General features: G+C 36.8%; 1 protein-coding gene across 1 annotated transcript in view; it reads left to right on the forward strand.

Annotated features, from left to right (window-relative positions):
- LOC116698023 (glypican-6) overlaps positions 1-18,851 on the forward strand; it is an 85,296-nt gene that overhangs the window by 18,509 nt on the left and 47,936 nt on the right. Inside the window, exons 2-3 of the mRNA XM_032529734.1 lie at positions 4,733-4,891; positions 16,121-16,512. Of these exons, the coding sequence (XP_032385625.1) occupies positions 4,733-4,891; positions 16,121-16,512 (551 nt within the window). The remainder of the gene's footprint in view (positions 1-4,732; positions 4,892-16,120; positions 16,513-18,851) is intronic.

Genomic DNA, 18,851 nt, shown 5'->3' on the forward strand with positions numbered 1-18,851 from the left:
CCCTTTCCCTTTCGATACTGGACACTGATGCAGAGTTTATTTAATAGTTAAATAGTCTTAATAATTACATAAACTATTGTATTTTATATTTTTGAGTCGGGCCTTTGTGGGTCCATGTCCTGTGTGTGGTGTGTGGGGTGTGTGTGTTGTGTGTGTGTGTGTGTGTGTGTGTGTGTGTGGTGTGTGTGTGTGGTGGTGTGTGTGTGTGTGTGTGTGTGATGTGTATTGTGGTGACAGTGATTATTACATTAATTTAATATTGTTTGTGGCGTTTTATTTGCAGGGTGCAAATGTTCTAACAAAATTTATGTTCCTTTTTTACAAAGCCACTGGCTCAAAGATAGCGCCACACAACATGTTTGTGATTGGTTTAAAGAGATGCAAATAACCCAGAGCATTTTTTTCTTCCTGTCCTAGAAAGTATTTGCGGCGTACTTCACAGTGCTGTGGAGAGGTCTGGCAATGCAAGGCTACTTTGACACTTTAGCAACGCCTTCAAGCTGTTTAATGTTTCACTTTCGCCTAAAGCTACACCATGACAGTAGATTATGTGTTTACGTGTTGTAGTTTTACAGTATCCTCAAATGGTAGAAAACAGAGAACTGTAGCAGTGCCAATTCACAGTTTATTTAAAGAGTCTTGCTGAGTCCTATAGAAATGCTAACAATGGAACTGTATACAGCCAATAATCTGGCGGTGGACTTGATTGCATCGCCAGCTCTCATCTCCTGCTACCCACAGCACAGCAGGATTTTTTCTACCTTTTCCCAAAGCCATGAACCAGCAACATATTTGTACATTGTGTCCAATAGAGCTGACTAGAGCTAGTGTGACTTTAACTTACTACTGAGACATACTGAATGCCTTTTCTGAAAAGAATGTTGTGTGATTGCTGAAAGATCAACTGCTGGAGAAGGTAGGCGATGAACTACGGTAAGATAAAAAAAAAGGATAGAAGGATTAAAGAAATTTTAAATTTTAAGAAAATTGAGCAGGCAACAAAAACTTTTCACAAAGTGTTTTAACAAATGATCTATACATAAAAGTTATTTGTCCATTTCAAGCATTAAATTAAGCTCCGCGGTTGAATCAAAATTATCTACATTGCAACTATGGGACTCACTAATGTGCAATAGTTGTTGGAATACAATTGAGGTCCATAGCAAAAAGGACCAAACTGGGATATTCATTTTATTGTTGACATAATAAAGAATTATAAAATAAGTTAATTTGCCTTAGTCTTTGTAAAATACATTGAAATGTAAGATGCAGCAGTTTGTCTTTGCTGTAAAAGAACTCTCTGGCCCACACCATCCTGTCGGTTGCTAATGTGTGGTCTGTGCTCCGCTGGATAGATTATCTGGGAAGGGACAGCGCTGTTTTACCCTTGCAGGGAAGATTGTGGCACTTTACTGAGTGGTGAAGTCCCTTGAAAGCTCCTTCCCATATGTTGATGTATGACAGTCTTATTTTTAAGTGATGGTGTTGCTCTGTTGGGACTGCTGGAGCACACAGTAGGTTTCTTATGTCAGGATGGATTTTGTTTTTCTCCTGTTGACGTATCTAATAAAAAGGCTGAATACAAATTGAATTTCAAGTCAATGCAGGCCTGATAAGTAGAGAGGAAGTGTGTAAAGGGAGAGGGGCCATGATGCTGGAACTGTGAGCTTCATGGAGGGCCTTATTTGATTAAACATCTGCAATGGGAGGTCCACCTGAATTCTCCAGCAACATATGTGCACTGGAGTCACCCTTTACTGTAAGATCAAAGCCTTTTTGTGGATATGCATACCCTAGATTATTCTGTGTATAAATGTCTCATTATTTTGACGGTATCTACTCTAATTTTAAGACAATTTCATACACCGTGTTATTGTTTATAACCATAACGAGGCATGTTTCTGGGAGAATTAAAAATGTAAAATTCCCTATACACACACTTGGCAACACCCATTGCCTGTTGTGAAACAAAATAAAAGATGAATGGTAAATTTATAAAAACAAATTCCCATTATGAAAATGATGAGACTCTTTTTCTCACATTTGAATTCCATGCATTTAAAATAGTTTTTTTAATGTAAAACAAACACCCATGGTGAAAATGATGAAACAATTTAAAAGTCCAAATTCATACCATATAAAGTATATAAGACACATGTTTTCTCTTCTTTACCCTCACATCTTGCCATTTAATCTGTCTGTTAAACAGTAAACCTAAGATTTATGTTTACTTTATGGAGAGTAAAGAGAAATAACTGCACTGTTTTTATTTTCCACAAGCCTGTTTGGTTTAAGCCACACAACTTAAGCATTTGTTCTGTGTTCTCTCACTGCCATCAGTGTGCAACACATACACCCCCCACACTCCACACACACACACACACACAACACACACACACACACACACACACACACACACACCAGAACACAAACATTGCTGTACATACTGAAAATCATGAAATTATCAGCATAAGCACACACTTCTCTATTTGTTTTATCAATGATGACAAATCATGCTTTCCTGTTTTATATTAAGAGAATGTCCTGCTAAACAAAATATGTGACCTTTTCTACCAAAATACATAAAATATAGCCTAGGTTTTTTAGCAGGGTTGTAGTTGACTTCTACAGGATTTCTTAAAATATTTAGCGGAATGCCTAAGATCTTATTGGATTGCCAATTCTGCTCAATGGTTGTCTGTAATGTTGCTTAACAGTTGTAACAGTGAAATCGCTGTTTTGTTTGGTATGTCAGATTTGTCATGCCTATTCTAAAAATGGGGTAATTTTGAATGTAGCCACATCCCATAATAATTTTATTATTATTATCATTATTATTATTATTATTATTATTATTATTATGTTTTTTTTTTATCCCATGTGGAGTAGGATCAGATCACAGTAAACCCAACCACCTGAGGACAGTATTTTAGCCTCATCCATAAATGTGATGTAATTAGATTTAAATCATTTAGTGTCAACTAAGCTCATTTTGACTTTCAAGATAAGACAGATACCAAATAGGCTACTACTCTTTGTCTTTACTTGGTAAAGAAAGAGGCCACACTATCCCAGCTTTTATTTTAAAAGTAGAAGGAACAAGATGAGCTTTCACTTCACAAGTTATATTGGGTCAATTGTAGTTACACAATTACCAAAGGTTAAGTTATAGATTGAGTGGTCCTCAAATTTGTTTTGTCCTCTCTTAAATATCTTGTCATCAATACATTTTCATAGTATTTAGACTGTGGAATGGAGAAATTACAGACTGAGTCTTCTTAAAATGGCTGCTTGGGAAAATATAACGCTGTAGATCATTAACTTTTGATACACTTCAGCTTTTTACCAATGTCATCAATGATTTAATGAAGATAATATTTCAAAGGAATGTATTATCTGTTCACCTCACTGATTTAACTTTAATAAGCCCTAGTCAATGATACCTCTTATTGTCAGACCAAACAGAACCACTATCTGTATTGTTAAATACACATAATCATGTTAAAGAACTTAAGGCACACACCAGTTTTTTTAGTCTGTCCATTTCTGAAATTAGCAACTGATTTTCTGTACAGAGAAAATTACAGTGAAAATGCATAGCATTTCATGTGAAGGTAAATTTCCTGTTGGTGACACCTTTAATGTTGGTTTATGAGCTACAGTTCTGAGAAACCAAGGGTTATGTGAAATAGGAGGAACTATAATGCACCATCTACTCTAGCCCCGTCATTTGTCTTGCATAATTTTAAATTTAAAGTGTTCAGATTTTTCAAAGGGCATCTGACAAACTGGAGTTCCAATCTACCTACACAGTAACATTTGACATCACAAAATTACATTCTTGTTTGCTACTCTAATTTTATTACTGGCTCTTTTGAGGAGCCATGTCTTGAGGAAAAGATCATGGAATTTTGCACACACCATGTTTTGGATTTTGCAGGCTATTTACAAAACCTGGATAAGTCTATGATAACAAAGCCAATACCAAAAATGAAAAAAGTGTGAAAGATTTAAACCAGTGTTGCCATCTCTTATCCATGGAAAAGAGCTAAAGCCAGTGGGGAGTTGGAGATAGGTTGTTAGGTACACACACAGCTCATTTAGGCTTGTGTGTGGCAATTGATTGGTCGACTGAATGTGCTGCAGCTAGCTAAAGTTGATTTAATCAGCTGGAGACAATTGGCATTTGAGTTGACAAAGTCAACAGTTGCCAGCTAGAAGTTAAATACCTGTATTTGTCTACCTCTGTCTAAAATCCCGCACCAATGTTTAAAAAAAATGACTGAGAAATTTAAGTTGTTTCCTAAATCTGCCACGGGCATGATTGTAATCTGCACATGTGCCCTGTGAAATTGGGAAGCTTGTCAAGCATAGCAACAGTGTACGTGGGGATAAAGCTTAGAAATTTCTCAATTTAAATGCATTTCAGCTAATTAAGACCTGATTGTGGGATTTTGCAAACCACAATGGAGGAACATAAAAGTTAAAAACTGTTATCAGCTCAAATGATTATGTGTCCAAAATGAGACCTTATAAACGTTTTATTGAATCATTGAGTGAATTTTAAGCACCCAACTTGCTAGAGTAAGAGAAAGGATTTCTTGAAGTTGAATGTTTTAATTTTATACTTCTCAAATCATGTTAAATGTATTACATATGTGTAAAGTTAGTGTCACTCTTAGTATGGCTACAAAAAAATCTGTTCTGTTTTTTTTTGTATGCTATTTTGCAGGTGAACACCTTCGTGTATGTCCTCAGGGAAACACATGTTGCACCCAGGAAATGGAGGACAAATTTGGCCAACAGAGCAAACAGGATTTTGAGAATCTGGTTGATGAAATAAGTCATGAATTGAGAAGCACCTTTGTTTCCAGACACAAAAGATTTGATGGTAAGTCTTTTTTTGCTTAATGTTTTTGTGATGATACATTTACCTCTTTTGTCTCTTTTTGTCAACAGTTATTTTGGTAAATCCCTATAGAATAAGATGCTACAATAAGGGAAAATCCCCAAAGGAATTTTGACGGGTGTGTTTTAAATTTTAAAAAGGTTTTTTTTGTAGTTCTGTGCTGTCTTCCCCTTTGAGAATAAAAATATTTGGGAAAAATCATTTTATGCTTTTGGTGGGGAAACCCCCTTGTTGGGTTAAAAAACATGGCTTCTTGCCCCAGATTGACGCTTTTTAAAAGCAGTACAGAAACCAAAACCCCTGCATTTTTTAAGGGTTTTTTGGCGGTACTGGGCCTCTTTGTGTTTTGTCTTGGGGCCCAAATTTGGGGGTGTCCTGGCCCCACACCTCCCCCCTTTTTCTTGGGAGGGGGATGGGAGGGTATTACGAACTAACTCCCCTCTACCTCCCACCCCCCTGTTGGTATCTTCTGTATGCATTTTGCTCCTTCCAGTTTCAAATTTAATTTGAAAAAATTTAATTTCCCCCCAACTCCCAACTTATATTTTAGGAAAGAAAACAGTGTATCCCCTTTTGGGCAATAGTAAAGGGTGGTTTGGGGATGAAAATTTTTAAAATAAACACCCGTCCCCCCCTTTCAAAAAATTTAAGAATTTAGCATAAAAAACCCTTTTTATTAAATGTACCCTATCTGTATTTTTCTTTTTCTCCCAAAAATGGAAGGGTCTTCCCAAAAAAGAAATTTAATTTTTCCCAATATGAAAAAAAAACAAATACCCGAAAAACTCTAACCCTACCTTAAATACAAATCAGGCGCATTTATCACCCCAAAAAATATTAAAAAAGCATGAACAAGGTGCTTTTCAGCGAAAGGAAAGTTCCCTTTCCTTTCCTTTTTAAAATAAGGAATATTGGATTATGTTACTGCATCTACATTAGGATGATGAGACTTATAAGATGCTATCTAATATTGTTCTGTTTTGTATAGGCTTTGCCCTCTAAGGGCTACGCTATTGGGTGTATCCCTGTGCGCAGTTGTGAAGATTTTCTTTCCTGCCCTTGCGTCCAGCACGGGTTTGAACTACGTCCGCCGACACTGTATATAAACAGAGTGGACTGGTTGCTCAGCTCCCAACATCAGCTTTTTCTTCAGCCTAAAGTTCTAGGAGCAGATGGCTCAAACCTTAGAGGGCTACGCCTGTACTCATAGACTCTGAAGTTAAGATAAGATAAGAAAACCTTTATTTGTCCCACAGTGGGAAAATTGCAAGTTATTATGCGTAAATAATGTTACGCTACGCTATTGGGTTAGGGCGAATCTGATGTATTCCATGCCACCTGCGACACAGGGCCCACGAGCAGAACATGCACTTTGCACGGCTTGTATCAGATAGTCGTCATTCTGACAAAAATCTGCCATTGTAATGACTTGGCCTAGGTGGATTATGAGGCAGTCATAAGAGCAGTAGGGCAAGATAAGTGGAAATAGAATCTGGAGTTACAAAACGTAAGTATTGTTATGAGAAATAGCAGAATTATCTAAATAAAACAATGTTGTATGCCCAACTTGTTGCCATCTACGAGCATTGTAACATTACGATTGATAGATATTTACATTTGCTTATGAACTCAAGCTCAGTTATTCATTTTTTAAGGGGATCATATTTAGTATGATTAATACATAACCTTGTCTTCTGCAACATGGTTTGCATACAAACAAGTGTCGTTTCATGTAAGAGCAAGACATAAACTGAAGTTTGAGTCTTATTAGCAAACTCAGCACGTTTCTGCTCTGTATTTTAAATCTGTTTGCTTGCTTGTCATCTGTGGTTTTTAAATGGCAAAACGACTGTAAAAATGGAGAAAAGTAGGGGCCATGATTTTAAAATTACCTTTGAATTCAAAATTGTTATTGAGCAGTAATTGTACTACCAGTGCAGAGCAGAGTCTACAACACAATAAACATGTTTGATCCTATGTTTAACTAAAATAAAAAGTAATACTGTGTTTTTATTATTTTTATCTTGAATAGCTGTGGTCCAGGAGTATTAGCATGAGCAAATCTCAGCATTTTTTAAAGTAATTTCCTTGTCTGTTATTTTCATTGGCGATAAATCCGTTGATTATTTTCTTGATTGATTGTTTAATTTTTTGGTCTGTCAAATGTCAGAAAATTGAGAAAAATGCCGATTATTGTTTTCCAAAGCCCAAGATGACGTTCTCAAATGTCTTTTTTTGTGCAACTCAAAGATATTCAGTTTACTACCACGGACCATAAAGTGAAAGAAACTAGAAAATATTCACATTTAAAAAGCTGGAATCAAAGAGTTTGTAAAACAATAACTGAAACCTATGAATCAATTATCAAAATAGTTAGTGATTATTTTAATAGTTGATAACTTATTGATTAATAATAATCAATAAAGCTTTGCAGCTCTACTAATTTTTGTCCAAAAGCAAGAGTTTAAAGCACACATTTTCATATTGGGCTATCTAAATATATCTAATGTCAATAACTGAATTGAGTGATTATTAGGACAATTCAATACTCACTAGTCATTGTCTTTCTGTGCTCATTCTTTTCAAACTATTCAACATATTATATGAAACAAATACTATTCAGTTACAGCATGCAACTCTCAGATGATTGCACACTGTCAAGAAACTCAATATCACAATGCCTGGGTGATGGCTGTCTGTTTTTCTTTCCAGGAAGGAACATGCTCTTCTTTAGCTCACATGTGTTTCCTGGAAGCATGCATAAATAAATAAATAAGTGTTATTTTGATCATCCGCTGTCAGGATAGTGAATGTCATAAGGAGGACTCCAGTGAGGGGAGGAAATGGGGTTTGTCTAGCAGCACTTAGATGCATGACTCCAGGCACCCCTGTTCCTCTTGGGGTTTGCTGCCATTCTCCGTAATTCCATCAGCATCAAAGCAGATGCCATATGTAGGTTTCAGCTCTGTAGCCCTCTGCTGTCTGGAGACGTTGTGTCTGCTGATGGTCTCAACTGGCCACCCATTAGGAAATCTGACATATTGATTGCTCGATTTGAATTCCACCCTTATCTTAACATGGCATAAATTAAGTGATGAAAGTTGTGTGGGTTTAAGCAGGAGATATCAGCTGAAATTTAACTGTCCAATACATTTGAAAAGAATATATACATCTTTCAAGTGTTTCAAGTACAATTTATATATAAGAGTCTGCATTTCTCTGACTTCATGTTCCTTAAACAGTTTTTTCTCTTCATAAAGCAGTGATACAAAAATTAATGTTGGCCTTGATACTGAATAAGAACACATAGTTAAGGATCCAAACAACACAGAGTTGTTAGATCATTTAGATGCTCTTTACTATGTATTTAGCACCTGACTCTGGAGTCCCACCTACACAGAGTCAGTGTAGGCTATGTGTATATTCGCTTCTCTTCACGCAGAGTTTGTGATGAGTGTTACTGTAGCTGACAGTAGCTGGCCAGCCTACGCACACCTCACACCACAGCCTACGTGTCACAGAGAGAGGGCACAGTCTCGACTATGCCAAGACCATCCAAGCACAGATACAGAAATATCCAACCCATGTTGCACTGTACAGCTGTGTGACTCTAAGAGAGAAAGGGTATCATCTGAAAAATCTGTGCCAAACATGCAGCCATTTATTTATAAGTTACTGCAATGTATTAACACATTTAGCCTGTTGGCTAATTTCAAGTCTGAATAATCTCATTGTTTTCAAAGTAATGCATATCCTATCCCTATTCCTAAATCCTCAGGAAACAACCATTCAGATAAATTAGATACAAATACAAATGGCCAGGAAAAAGCATTCTTTTCGCCATGCTCATTAAACACTAAGTCAGGGTTCTTCATTGCTAATCAATGGTTGGCCCTCCTCTGATCATGAACACCATGGTGCTGGGTAGCCAAATAGAATATGCATGTGGTCCAACCTCCACAATTGATCTTCTTTGGAGCTGATGACTTAACTGTTATCGCTTGTCAAAATGTCCCTGGCTGTCTATTAAGACAAAATTTAGCAGCTGGCACAAAATGGCATCAGTTGTATTGTTGCATCACTGTGTCAAAATTGCAATACTTACTTACAGATATGTTGAAAAATTACAGAAGACAATTGCTTATTTTAACTTAATGTTATTTTTTTTTTTGTGTGTTGGGTCATTTAGGGGTGGGTGATATAACCAAAATCTCCTGTTATGGTAAATTTCACTTTATATCACGATACAGTGATTGTTCTGTAAATTCAAATAAGAAATGGTTAAACTAACCACACCGTAGACAACACTTGAGTTGTTAAAAACAAGACTCAAAACAGAAAAGTTAAAGAGTATACCAATAGAAAAAAAGACTTGATTTGCAAAATTCACTCATCTTGCATGTTCATGACAGAACACTGTCAAAATAAACTACAGTGTGCAAATGTTTGGTAATCATCAACTCCAGGTTCAGTATGAACAAGAACCATATGTTTATTATGGTTTAAGGTTGGGATGCCTCTTCCTGCTGTTTATGTACAACTTCACATTTGATCTCCATTCCCAAAATCTCGTTACCCAGAAAGGCAGCGGGATTCACGAAAATCACAAAATCATGCCAGAATCACTAGATCAGGCAAGAATAGCTCCCTCGGTGGAAATAATATTGCCAAATCTCTACTTGTGGACTGATTGATTGATTGAAAACTTTATTGAACAACAATCAAGAGGCGTTCAAAAGGAAGAAAAAAAACGAAATAATGCCGAAATAAATAAGTCTTGTTTCCATTGTGTTCCTTAAGATGGAAGGTGAATAACACAAAAATGACTAAAACACTGAGGACAAAGGGGAAAGGGGTCAACTAATAATCAAAACAAAGTAAAAACAGATGAAAAATACAATAAAAAAAAAAGAGCTAAATTCCAGACACACAGGCAGACACACAAACAGACATTACAATCTTCTTAGTACTTCAAGGTTTATTTGATTTTGTTTATGGTTTGATAACCATTTTTTTATTAAAGATTTAAAATGGAATTAGAAGGTGCTCAACAGTGCTCAACATTTCTGTAGTTGCACGGTATATTCCATCATGTTACCCAACCCCAAGGTTATTTACGAATGTGAATTGAATTGAAATTGTGTACCCTTTAGCAGTTTTGAATTTCATATGCACGTTGTTTTGTACAATTATAGATGGTAGATTTGGAACAATTGTGAGGTAAAAACTTAAAAATGGGTGATGGGAAAGTTAACCAAGTAATTAAGGTGGTGCCGTGCTGTAATGAAAAGGGCATGCTTGCTCAGCAATACTCTCCTTTATTTATGAAGTCCTATTGGACTATCCAGTTGGAGAATGGGAAAGTAAGAGAGAATCAAATAGAAATGTCAAAATGTCCCTGTGTGCTACAGGATGTGAAAATGCTTTTTAATTTAATCCTTCTCTGTGGGATTTCTGATTGACAAACTGCAACATTAATGGAAAGGATTTTACTTTAATTCTAGGACAGTATGCCAATCAAAGTTCATTTATGAACCAGCACTCTATCAAACATGTTCCAGTTTTCTTCCTCACCTTAAATAGTTGGATATGCTAACTTTCAAATATAAGGAAATAATTGTATCAGATACACCACATTGGACCTTTTATTGTCTTGACTCACCAGCACACTATTAACTTTTTCATTCAACAGCTGTGGTTTTACATTGAATTCCTTTGCTTGTAACTGGTTCTGTGTGACTTACAATAGGCAGTCTACAAGAATTAACCCAAGAAAATGGAGACACAAATGGTCAGCCATGTCATGTTCTGTACAGTAGCATAGCACTCAGAGCAGCCCCCTGTAGACCGGCGTCTCCTGTCAGGCCAATCAGTGATCTACTTATGATTGATATATGAAATTGGAAGTGCTCCTTTTGCCACCAAAATTGTTAGTTTCATGTACAGGCATGAGAGCTACAGTAGGTTGCAATCCAAGCAGTGTGTGTGTGTGTGTGTTATGTTATGTTGTTTAAAAAATCACAAAAGGAGAGATGGGCTCCCTCTTTGATTGTCTGTAGTCCTGTAGGAGAAGACACTGAGTGGCTCTGCTGGAGATAACAGGCTGTTTATTCTGCAGCATGAGGGCCAAACAAGTCATTTTTGTTGTTGAATGGGTAGCTTCACTGATACATTAAAGTTTATTATAGATGGATCTGAAAATATTCTGGTATTGAATTCATCAACTTTCCGTTATTGCGCTTGGCTCTTTTGGTACCTTCTATTGGTGTATGGCCATTAAATACAATGTGGCAATAAGCTGTAAACTTGTCACCAGACATAAATGTCATTGCAAAGGAGCTACCAAAGATAGTGCTTACAATAGCGCATAGTTTATATGCAGCAATTTAGTTTTGGTCAGTTCTTCAAGACATTTCTTATTATACTGTATATGCACAAGAATTAAAGCAAATTTAACCTATTTCTTGCATTTTAACCCTTGTGTTGTCCTCTGTCAAAATAGAAAGTCAACATTTTCGTTAACGCTTATTAATCAATGTTTTTTACTTTTTCTTATGTTTTTTGTCCCTTTTTCAAAGTTTTTTCTAACTAACAACTAACTTGTTAACTTTAGTTTTGGAACTTTTAAGTTTGGAATTTATGGTCAAACTTAATTTTTAGGAAATTAAACCTAATGTTTGAGTTAGAAAAGCAGAAATTAGGAATTATTTAGACTACAATTAAAGGAATGTATGTTGATGGATAATTACAGACTGGAATTTCTCAAATTTTACTCAATACTATTTCAAAACCACTTCAATTTGTTTTTCAAATGCTAAAAAATTGAATGAGACGCCCCAAAATGAATGAAAGTAGAGATTTGTACTTGCCAAAGAGCGTTGTGTGAAATCAATCATGTCATTTTGGGTAATTATAAAGAACATTGATATAGGAAAATGGGTCAGTTTGACACAAGGACAACATGAGGGTTAAACAGTTCCATAATATTTTTAATTAATTTAAGAATGCTAAATAATGCATGAAATAATCCAATTCAGAACCAATGGTACGAGCCCTGGTAAACATTATGGACAAACATCCACAACAAACCAACCCATCTTGCAAATTTCTTTTTATGCATGGCACCTGGTTTCCCCCAGAGTTGTCTTCTCAAGCAGAGCTTTCCCGTGTAAATGTGCCCAACAACAAGTTCTACCAAATGATAATTTGTCTCCCCCCATTTTTTAACATGTCCGTTTACCACAAAATAAACAAAAACTGCCTTTAATTGCATCATATGTTTGTGAATAAAGCCACTGCAACTTTATTTATTTATGCCTGATTGGTAACCAAGGCCCCAGCTTTGTTTATTGAAGGTGAACGAATTATCTACAATGTTCCTAAGATTTTGCAGTAATTACACAGCCTCATTGTATTGACTCTTAATTTACACTCCACTCTGAGGCCCTCTTTATACCTACAGCTTGTGTCCAAATACTGTGTATATGGATTTTGCATGTCTAAAAATGCATCTTGCTAATTATAAATAAATGATCAAGATGTAAAACTGAAGTTTAACTGTGCTACTATATGGTCCATTTCCTAAAGTTTTAATCATTGTCTATAAATCCACAGACTATTATGGAAACCCATTTTAGGTTTTAATTGCAGCCTGATATATGTGTTTGATTACTTTGTTGATGCAAACAGAAATCTATATACTGAATATATTTGTGCACAGATGTTGAATGTGGTCCAGTGAGAATGTGGTTCAAGAATGCCACAGTTTCCTCACCACACTGTTTTTTTAATAATAGATCGTTAAGAGTGAATTGTGGTGGGTGAATAACCCTTTTTATCCTCCTACATTGTGGCTGGTTACAGTTCAGGAGACTTTGCAGTAACTAATTCTTCAAGCCACTTCCCACGGGGCTCCTCACAGTAGATGTCTTCCCATCCACAGCTTCCCCGGTTGGTTATGTGCTCCATAGACTCTATTGTTTCCAAAAACAGTGTTTCCATCATCTAGCTCAAATGTTTAAAATAGGAGCATTCTGTTTGAAGAATGTTAAAAATTAAGATAATTACTGACATCTCTGACATCTAGGGGAGCATCCCTCACCAGGTTTCTGTGAGAGCAAGCGGCTGTGGAAGCATGGAAACATATGCTTTCTTTTTCTCACAGAGAAAAATGGCTTAGCACAGCTCTGTGCAGACAGTGAGGAATTTGAGCCAAACTGAGCTTTCTTAGAGAAAGGTAATAAACTCTGCAAGTTGTGAGCGCATTATCCTCTGTTTGCAGCTCTCTCAGCCATTCATTTGGACGTACGTCTTAATTACTAAGATGGGTGAAGGATTTATGTAAGCTTTCCTGACAATTTTTGTCTTTGACATTTCACTAAATTTGTTATTGTAAAATATGATCCCTCTTATGACTTTCCCCTAATTAGATCATGTTTTCTGTTTTTTTGTTAAAAAATAGTAGTCATTTAAAATTTAATTATGCATCGTTATCACTCCAAAACAGATCTTAGAATTATATAAAATATACTGTCCACATTAATGATAAATACTGCCATAATAACATTGGTTATATTCAATTAATATTTCAGCAGACACATTGGGTAAAGACCCTGACTGCATTTCTGAAATGCACATTTTTTAAATGAAATTAGTTTTTAAGATGTCATTAATCAGTGTGTATATCGCTCAGCACCACTGACTATTTTCATTAACGAGTCTCTGAAGCACAAATCATGCGTGGAGCTTTGCATATTTAAAGAAGTGCTCACTGTAGTCTTTAATTTACTATAGTCACAAAAAATACCTTGACCAACATAACAAGTACTGCGTACTGTATGTGCTACTGAAAGAAAAAAGTCTTATCCTCTTAAGATAGAAGGAACATATGTGAAAGAGAAAAGCTAATTTAATCAGAACCCCAGAGGACATTTTACAGTTAACACTCACTGATACCTGATAAGACGTGCTAATGAACAGTAATTAATTGTAAATAATAGAGAAAGATAGTCTTTACCAAGCATATTGCTTGTGATAAATCAGAAGCAGTTTTTGGCTGAATAGATGTATGCAGGATTGGAATCTAGCATTTCTCCTGTGGCAAATGTGACCTTTACCTCCAAACTAACATGAAGTGAGTTATAGTAGCTGCTGGTTACAACTAAAAATACATTTGTCTCAATCAGATAATAACATTACAAAATAACATCCTGCGTGTTCTACCTTTGCAGATGAGTCATGTTTTAATTTCTGTTGGTGTGTGCAACATGGACAGCTCCTGCTAGGCTATATCTAACCAGGTGGGATTTGGTAGGGTATCACGGAGAGTCAAAACATTTTGTTTCTGTGCTGCTGTCAATTTCTCCTGCATTGCTGAGCACTAATGACCACTTTAAATCCATTACAGTTCTGCCTGGGCCATTTCAATAAGTGACTGTAATGTGAATGACTCAGAGGGGCAGAAAAGAACTCTTAATAGATATTTGGTCATATGACAAGCTACCATGAATTGATTTACAGATGTTAATTCACACCAAGCTGTTTGGGAGATATACAAGAGTTGCAGTTACTATTGAGTGCAGAGAAAAAACCCTAGACTGGTTTCAGTGTACCAATGGGCTGCATGCTGTTACAGGAACAACCCACACAGCTCATTATTTTTAATTATCCCCACCTTTTTAGTGTTTGACTGCTGGCTTTGTTCACACCTTCACTGCTCTTATCAGTAGGCCCTATAAATTAGAGACTTTGAAGCTGCACTAATTAATTTTCTTATATTATCAATGGCTGAAATGACAATGTGTAAAAGGTGTTGCTTGAGTGACCAACCCACAGAGAACTACAACCATAACTCCCTGAGTCTCAGCTCATTCTTTTGGTTTTGCGGCTGACAATGTCACTGTTATGATTCACTCTCTCCATTCTCACCAACCCTTTCCAGATGCAACAGGTAGCTTTTTTCAGTGACAAATCTTTGATAAACACACTGCACACTACCTGCCTAGCTATGCGGCAGATATACAAAGTTAGCAGCTGGTTGGTGTACATAGTGCAGCATTTAACACTGTGTTTACTATCAGGAGTTGGCAGAGACTGAAACAGAACGGAAAGGAAAGTAAATATTGGACTAAAATGTGTGTCCACAAACAAGATTCCAATGAAATGCTTATCTGTCTGGTAGATGTGTAAATAGGCGCCTGTTTGCAAACATGTTCACCATATCAACGTTATGAGGTGATTATATGTCAATATTGTATTTACAGCCTTCCACTGATTTCAAGTGGCAAAATGAATTCTGCTTTAACGCTTTGGATGGGACATATTGCCCTATAAAAGACAATAACTGAGGAATATGAAATACTTTCTGTCACCTCTATCACCCTTTATGGCACTGGAGTCTTCTCTGTCTAGTGTCTATTTCACTTTGCAGTTAAATGTACAAAGTTTTGAAGCCTATTTACATTTTAATTTTGGTCCTTGAACGCCAGGACTATCATTATGGATAGCAGATGGTCAGAAATATTATCATATCTTCCCAATTTTTGGTGAGTCATAGAGGTCATGAAGCAAACAACAAGTGGTGCCTTAAAAGAAAAATGCAGAAAGGCTGCCAACCTTACAGACAAACTCTATTGTGGAATCATAATCATATTGAAGGAACATGTATTGCACTTCATCTGACAGCCTTATGCTTCCAGCATATGGAGCAATACTCCAGTGCAAATCTGTGTATAGGATATCATCCAGCAATATAAAGCCTTTCTATCAAGGTACAGCAATGTATTTTGGGTTTACAGATGATATATGGACAACACAGACCTCATGCACTGCAAACACAGAACTTATTGCTTTCCAGAAATATATATGAGGAAGGCTCCCATTGCAATGACAAAAGTATTTTACTGAAGATAAAAATCAAATATTTCTTCAAAATGAAATCAACATCACAAGCACTAATTGATTGCTATTTTGGTATTTTTTTGGTTGTCTGCATTTTCAAGCAGAGTTCCTTTTTATGTGGCACTTATCTTGCGATCTGACACAGTTAGTGTAATTTCAAAATATTAAAGAAAGGTTCCCAATGCTTATCAAGCCATATCTACAGTATGTTTGCCATGTATAGTATAACTAACTATAACTATATACCAACACAGTCACACGTGAAATAAAGTCAGACATTAAGTAACACCTTTTCTTTTCTTCTTAACCCAGAATTCTTCCTGGAGCTGTTGGAGAACACAGAGAGGTCCCTTAATGAGATGTTTGTGAAGACTTATGGCAAGCCCTACATGCAAAACTCAGAGGTCTTTGAGAACCTGTTTGCAGAGCTGAAGCGCTATTACACAGGAGGAAATGTTAACCTGGAGGAAATGCTAAATGACTTTTGGTCGCGGCTGCTGGAGCGTATGTTCACACTGCTCAACTCTCAGTACGTAATCACTGAGGACTATCTGGAGTGTATCAGTAAGTACACCGACCAGCTCAAGCCCTTTGGAGACGGGCCCAGGAAGCTCAAGGCTCAGGTTACCCGGGCATTCATCGCTGCACGCACATTCGTCCAAGGGCTCTCTGTTGGCCGGGAGGTGGCCCAGAGAGTGTCTAAGGTAACAGCGCTCACCACTTTAGTGACATTTAACTGGATTACAAAACACTCAATCATCTGCATGCTTCTGTCATTTCAACTTAAAACAATATTTCTTTTGATTGCTGTCATTTCTGATTATGATGGGAAAAGATTCAGCATTTGAATTCAGCTGAAATTGAGACTTGCTGTGTATCTACACCGATTTTCACAAGGTCTTGTTTGGTGTTTCTGCAACCAGCCCATAAATCCCCTGTTTTTTCCACTGCAAACAAGTTTCTCCCACATACTTTTCTGACTAATGTGTGCTCTCTTGGTGCATGTCTTCAGGAAGTTTGGAGCTTGAGGCAGCTTGTTCAGGTGCTGTCTAGAACACAGTGTTGAAGGGTATGTGGATTGCTCAGGAGAAATGCCCAGACAATGAAAAATAAGAGAAAAGACATGATCTGCCATCACTGTTTGTTGCTCTATTTCCTAATATGTGTTTACCCAGTCTACAGAAGCCATTAATCATGCTGTAGCCTTAGTATTCTGTTTGATGCAATGTAATCTTAATGCAGCTTCTGCAGTATATCAAACTGCTCTGGGAGTGTGTGTAGTTTAGATCATGTAGAAAGTAAGATTAAAGGAAAAGCAAGAGGCTAAGGCTTGGATTTAGTCACACTCCACAACAACAGGGCTCTTTCTACACGCCTTCTTGTGGGCTGAGAGAAGCGCTGATAAGCACTATGCTGCAAATCCCAAACCACCCCGGTTTCTTTTCACTACTGTATTGACATCAGTTAGACTGGATTATCAACACTGTTATGAATATTTATAGACCTGCTGTATGGTATATAAACAGAAGCCAGGGTGAAAATATAGTAACCCTCAACCACCACAGACAGAGAAGAAGACACTAAGGAAAAGACGCTACTTTTATCTAAGACATCCACAATCTGTTTTCTTGTAGCCACACCATGGTTCACTCATTGAACTTTAAACATGTTCCCTCCACTGCATGTATCAGTTCCCCCTTGCCAGTAGTAGTGGTAAGGCTCATTTAGGAGCAGCCACAGAGGATGTGTTGTTAGTATGCGTTTACTGAGTTACACTCTGCGTTTCTTACAAGCCAGCATGTCCCAGCGTCACCTCTTGACATTTCAGTGGGACCCAAGATCCAGGTCATGTGTCTGGACTGCAGTCCTTTGATCCCCAGGGTATAAACTCATCATGAGGGATTGGGTGTAAGCATAATGGAATAAGACACCCTGCTAGAGGTGTCTGTTACACAGCACCTCTAAGATGTGACATCCATGCTTATTGCTGCTGGGATATATATTGAATTAAAAGTATATGATGTAGTACTTTATTGCTTTTCACAGCTTAAGAGACAAAACACAAAACCCGGCGGAGCGTTGAGGAAGCTGTGTTTGGATCTCTGCATCTCATAAGCAAAGCTCATACTTATCCCAGATCGTTACCCAAACAGTTCATCTGCTTCTGCTTATCTGAAAGGATTCAAATCGTATAATTATTGTTCTGGTTATTACTACTTAGAATATGTTCAACTTTGCTATCTGAATGCAATCACTGTATGCAACTTTATTTGTAAAGCATAGTTAATACAACCAGGTTGACCAAAATGCTGGACATTAACAGGATTATAAACACGGGAATAGCAAAACAAACATTTAAAACAAATAACAGACTAGAAAAATAAAAGGCAGAATACAACTCTCAAACCGGTTCGAAGGCCAATGAATAAAAGTGAGTTTTAAGTCATGATTTAAAAATGTGAAGGCTGGGGGCCAATCTGACATGCAATGGCAACTCATTCTAAAGCCTTGGGGCTGCGACTTTTGCTTCTGCTAATGAATTTGACAGAAGCAAAGGTGTAAGGAAAGTGGCAACATTGTGCTCACTTTTTATTGAAGTCAGAGTGACCGTTAATGGGCTGAATCAACTTTGTGAAATGGAAATATTATATTTCACAGTATGTTGCCAGTGTATATTCCTAAGTGAACCATTGCCACAGGAGGGTTCCTTCACTCCATTAGTCACTTATTTGCATTTCTATTTCCATACAGTACAATGGAAAATATTTATTGATTTCATTCACTTCTAGCGTTACTAGTGTATGTTCTTAATATTTGGAAGATTTTTGGAACTCACAATGTGCGGGAATTTGACACACTTCACTGTGTTTGTGTAGCGTTATTATAGTGTGGAAGATATATTTATACAATATTAAAATGATCAGGTCATTTAACCCTTGTGTTGTCTTCCCATCAACCATGAAAATAATTTTTTTTTCAACACTATTATCGCTTTTTCTGACATTTTTGACACTTTTTCAATGTTGTGGGTGCTTTTTTTGAT

This window comes from Etheostoma spectabile, chromosome 11 (genome assembly GCF_008692095.1).
Source record: "Etheostoma spectabile isolate EspeVRDwgs_2016 chromosome 11, UIUC_Espe_1.0, whole genome shotgun sequence".
Taxonomy (NCBI): Eukaryota; Metazoa; Chordata; class Actinopteri; order Perciformes; family Percidae; genus Etheostoma; species Etheostoma spectabile.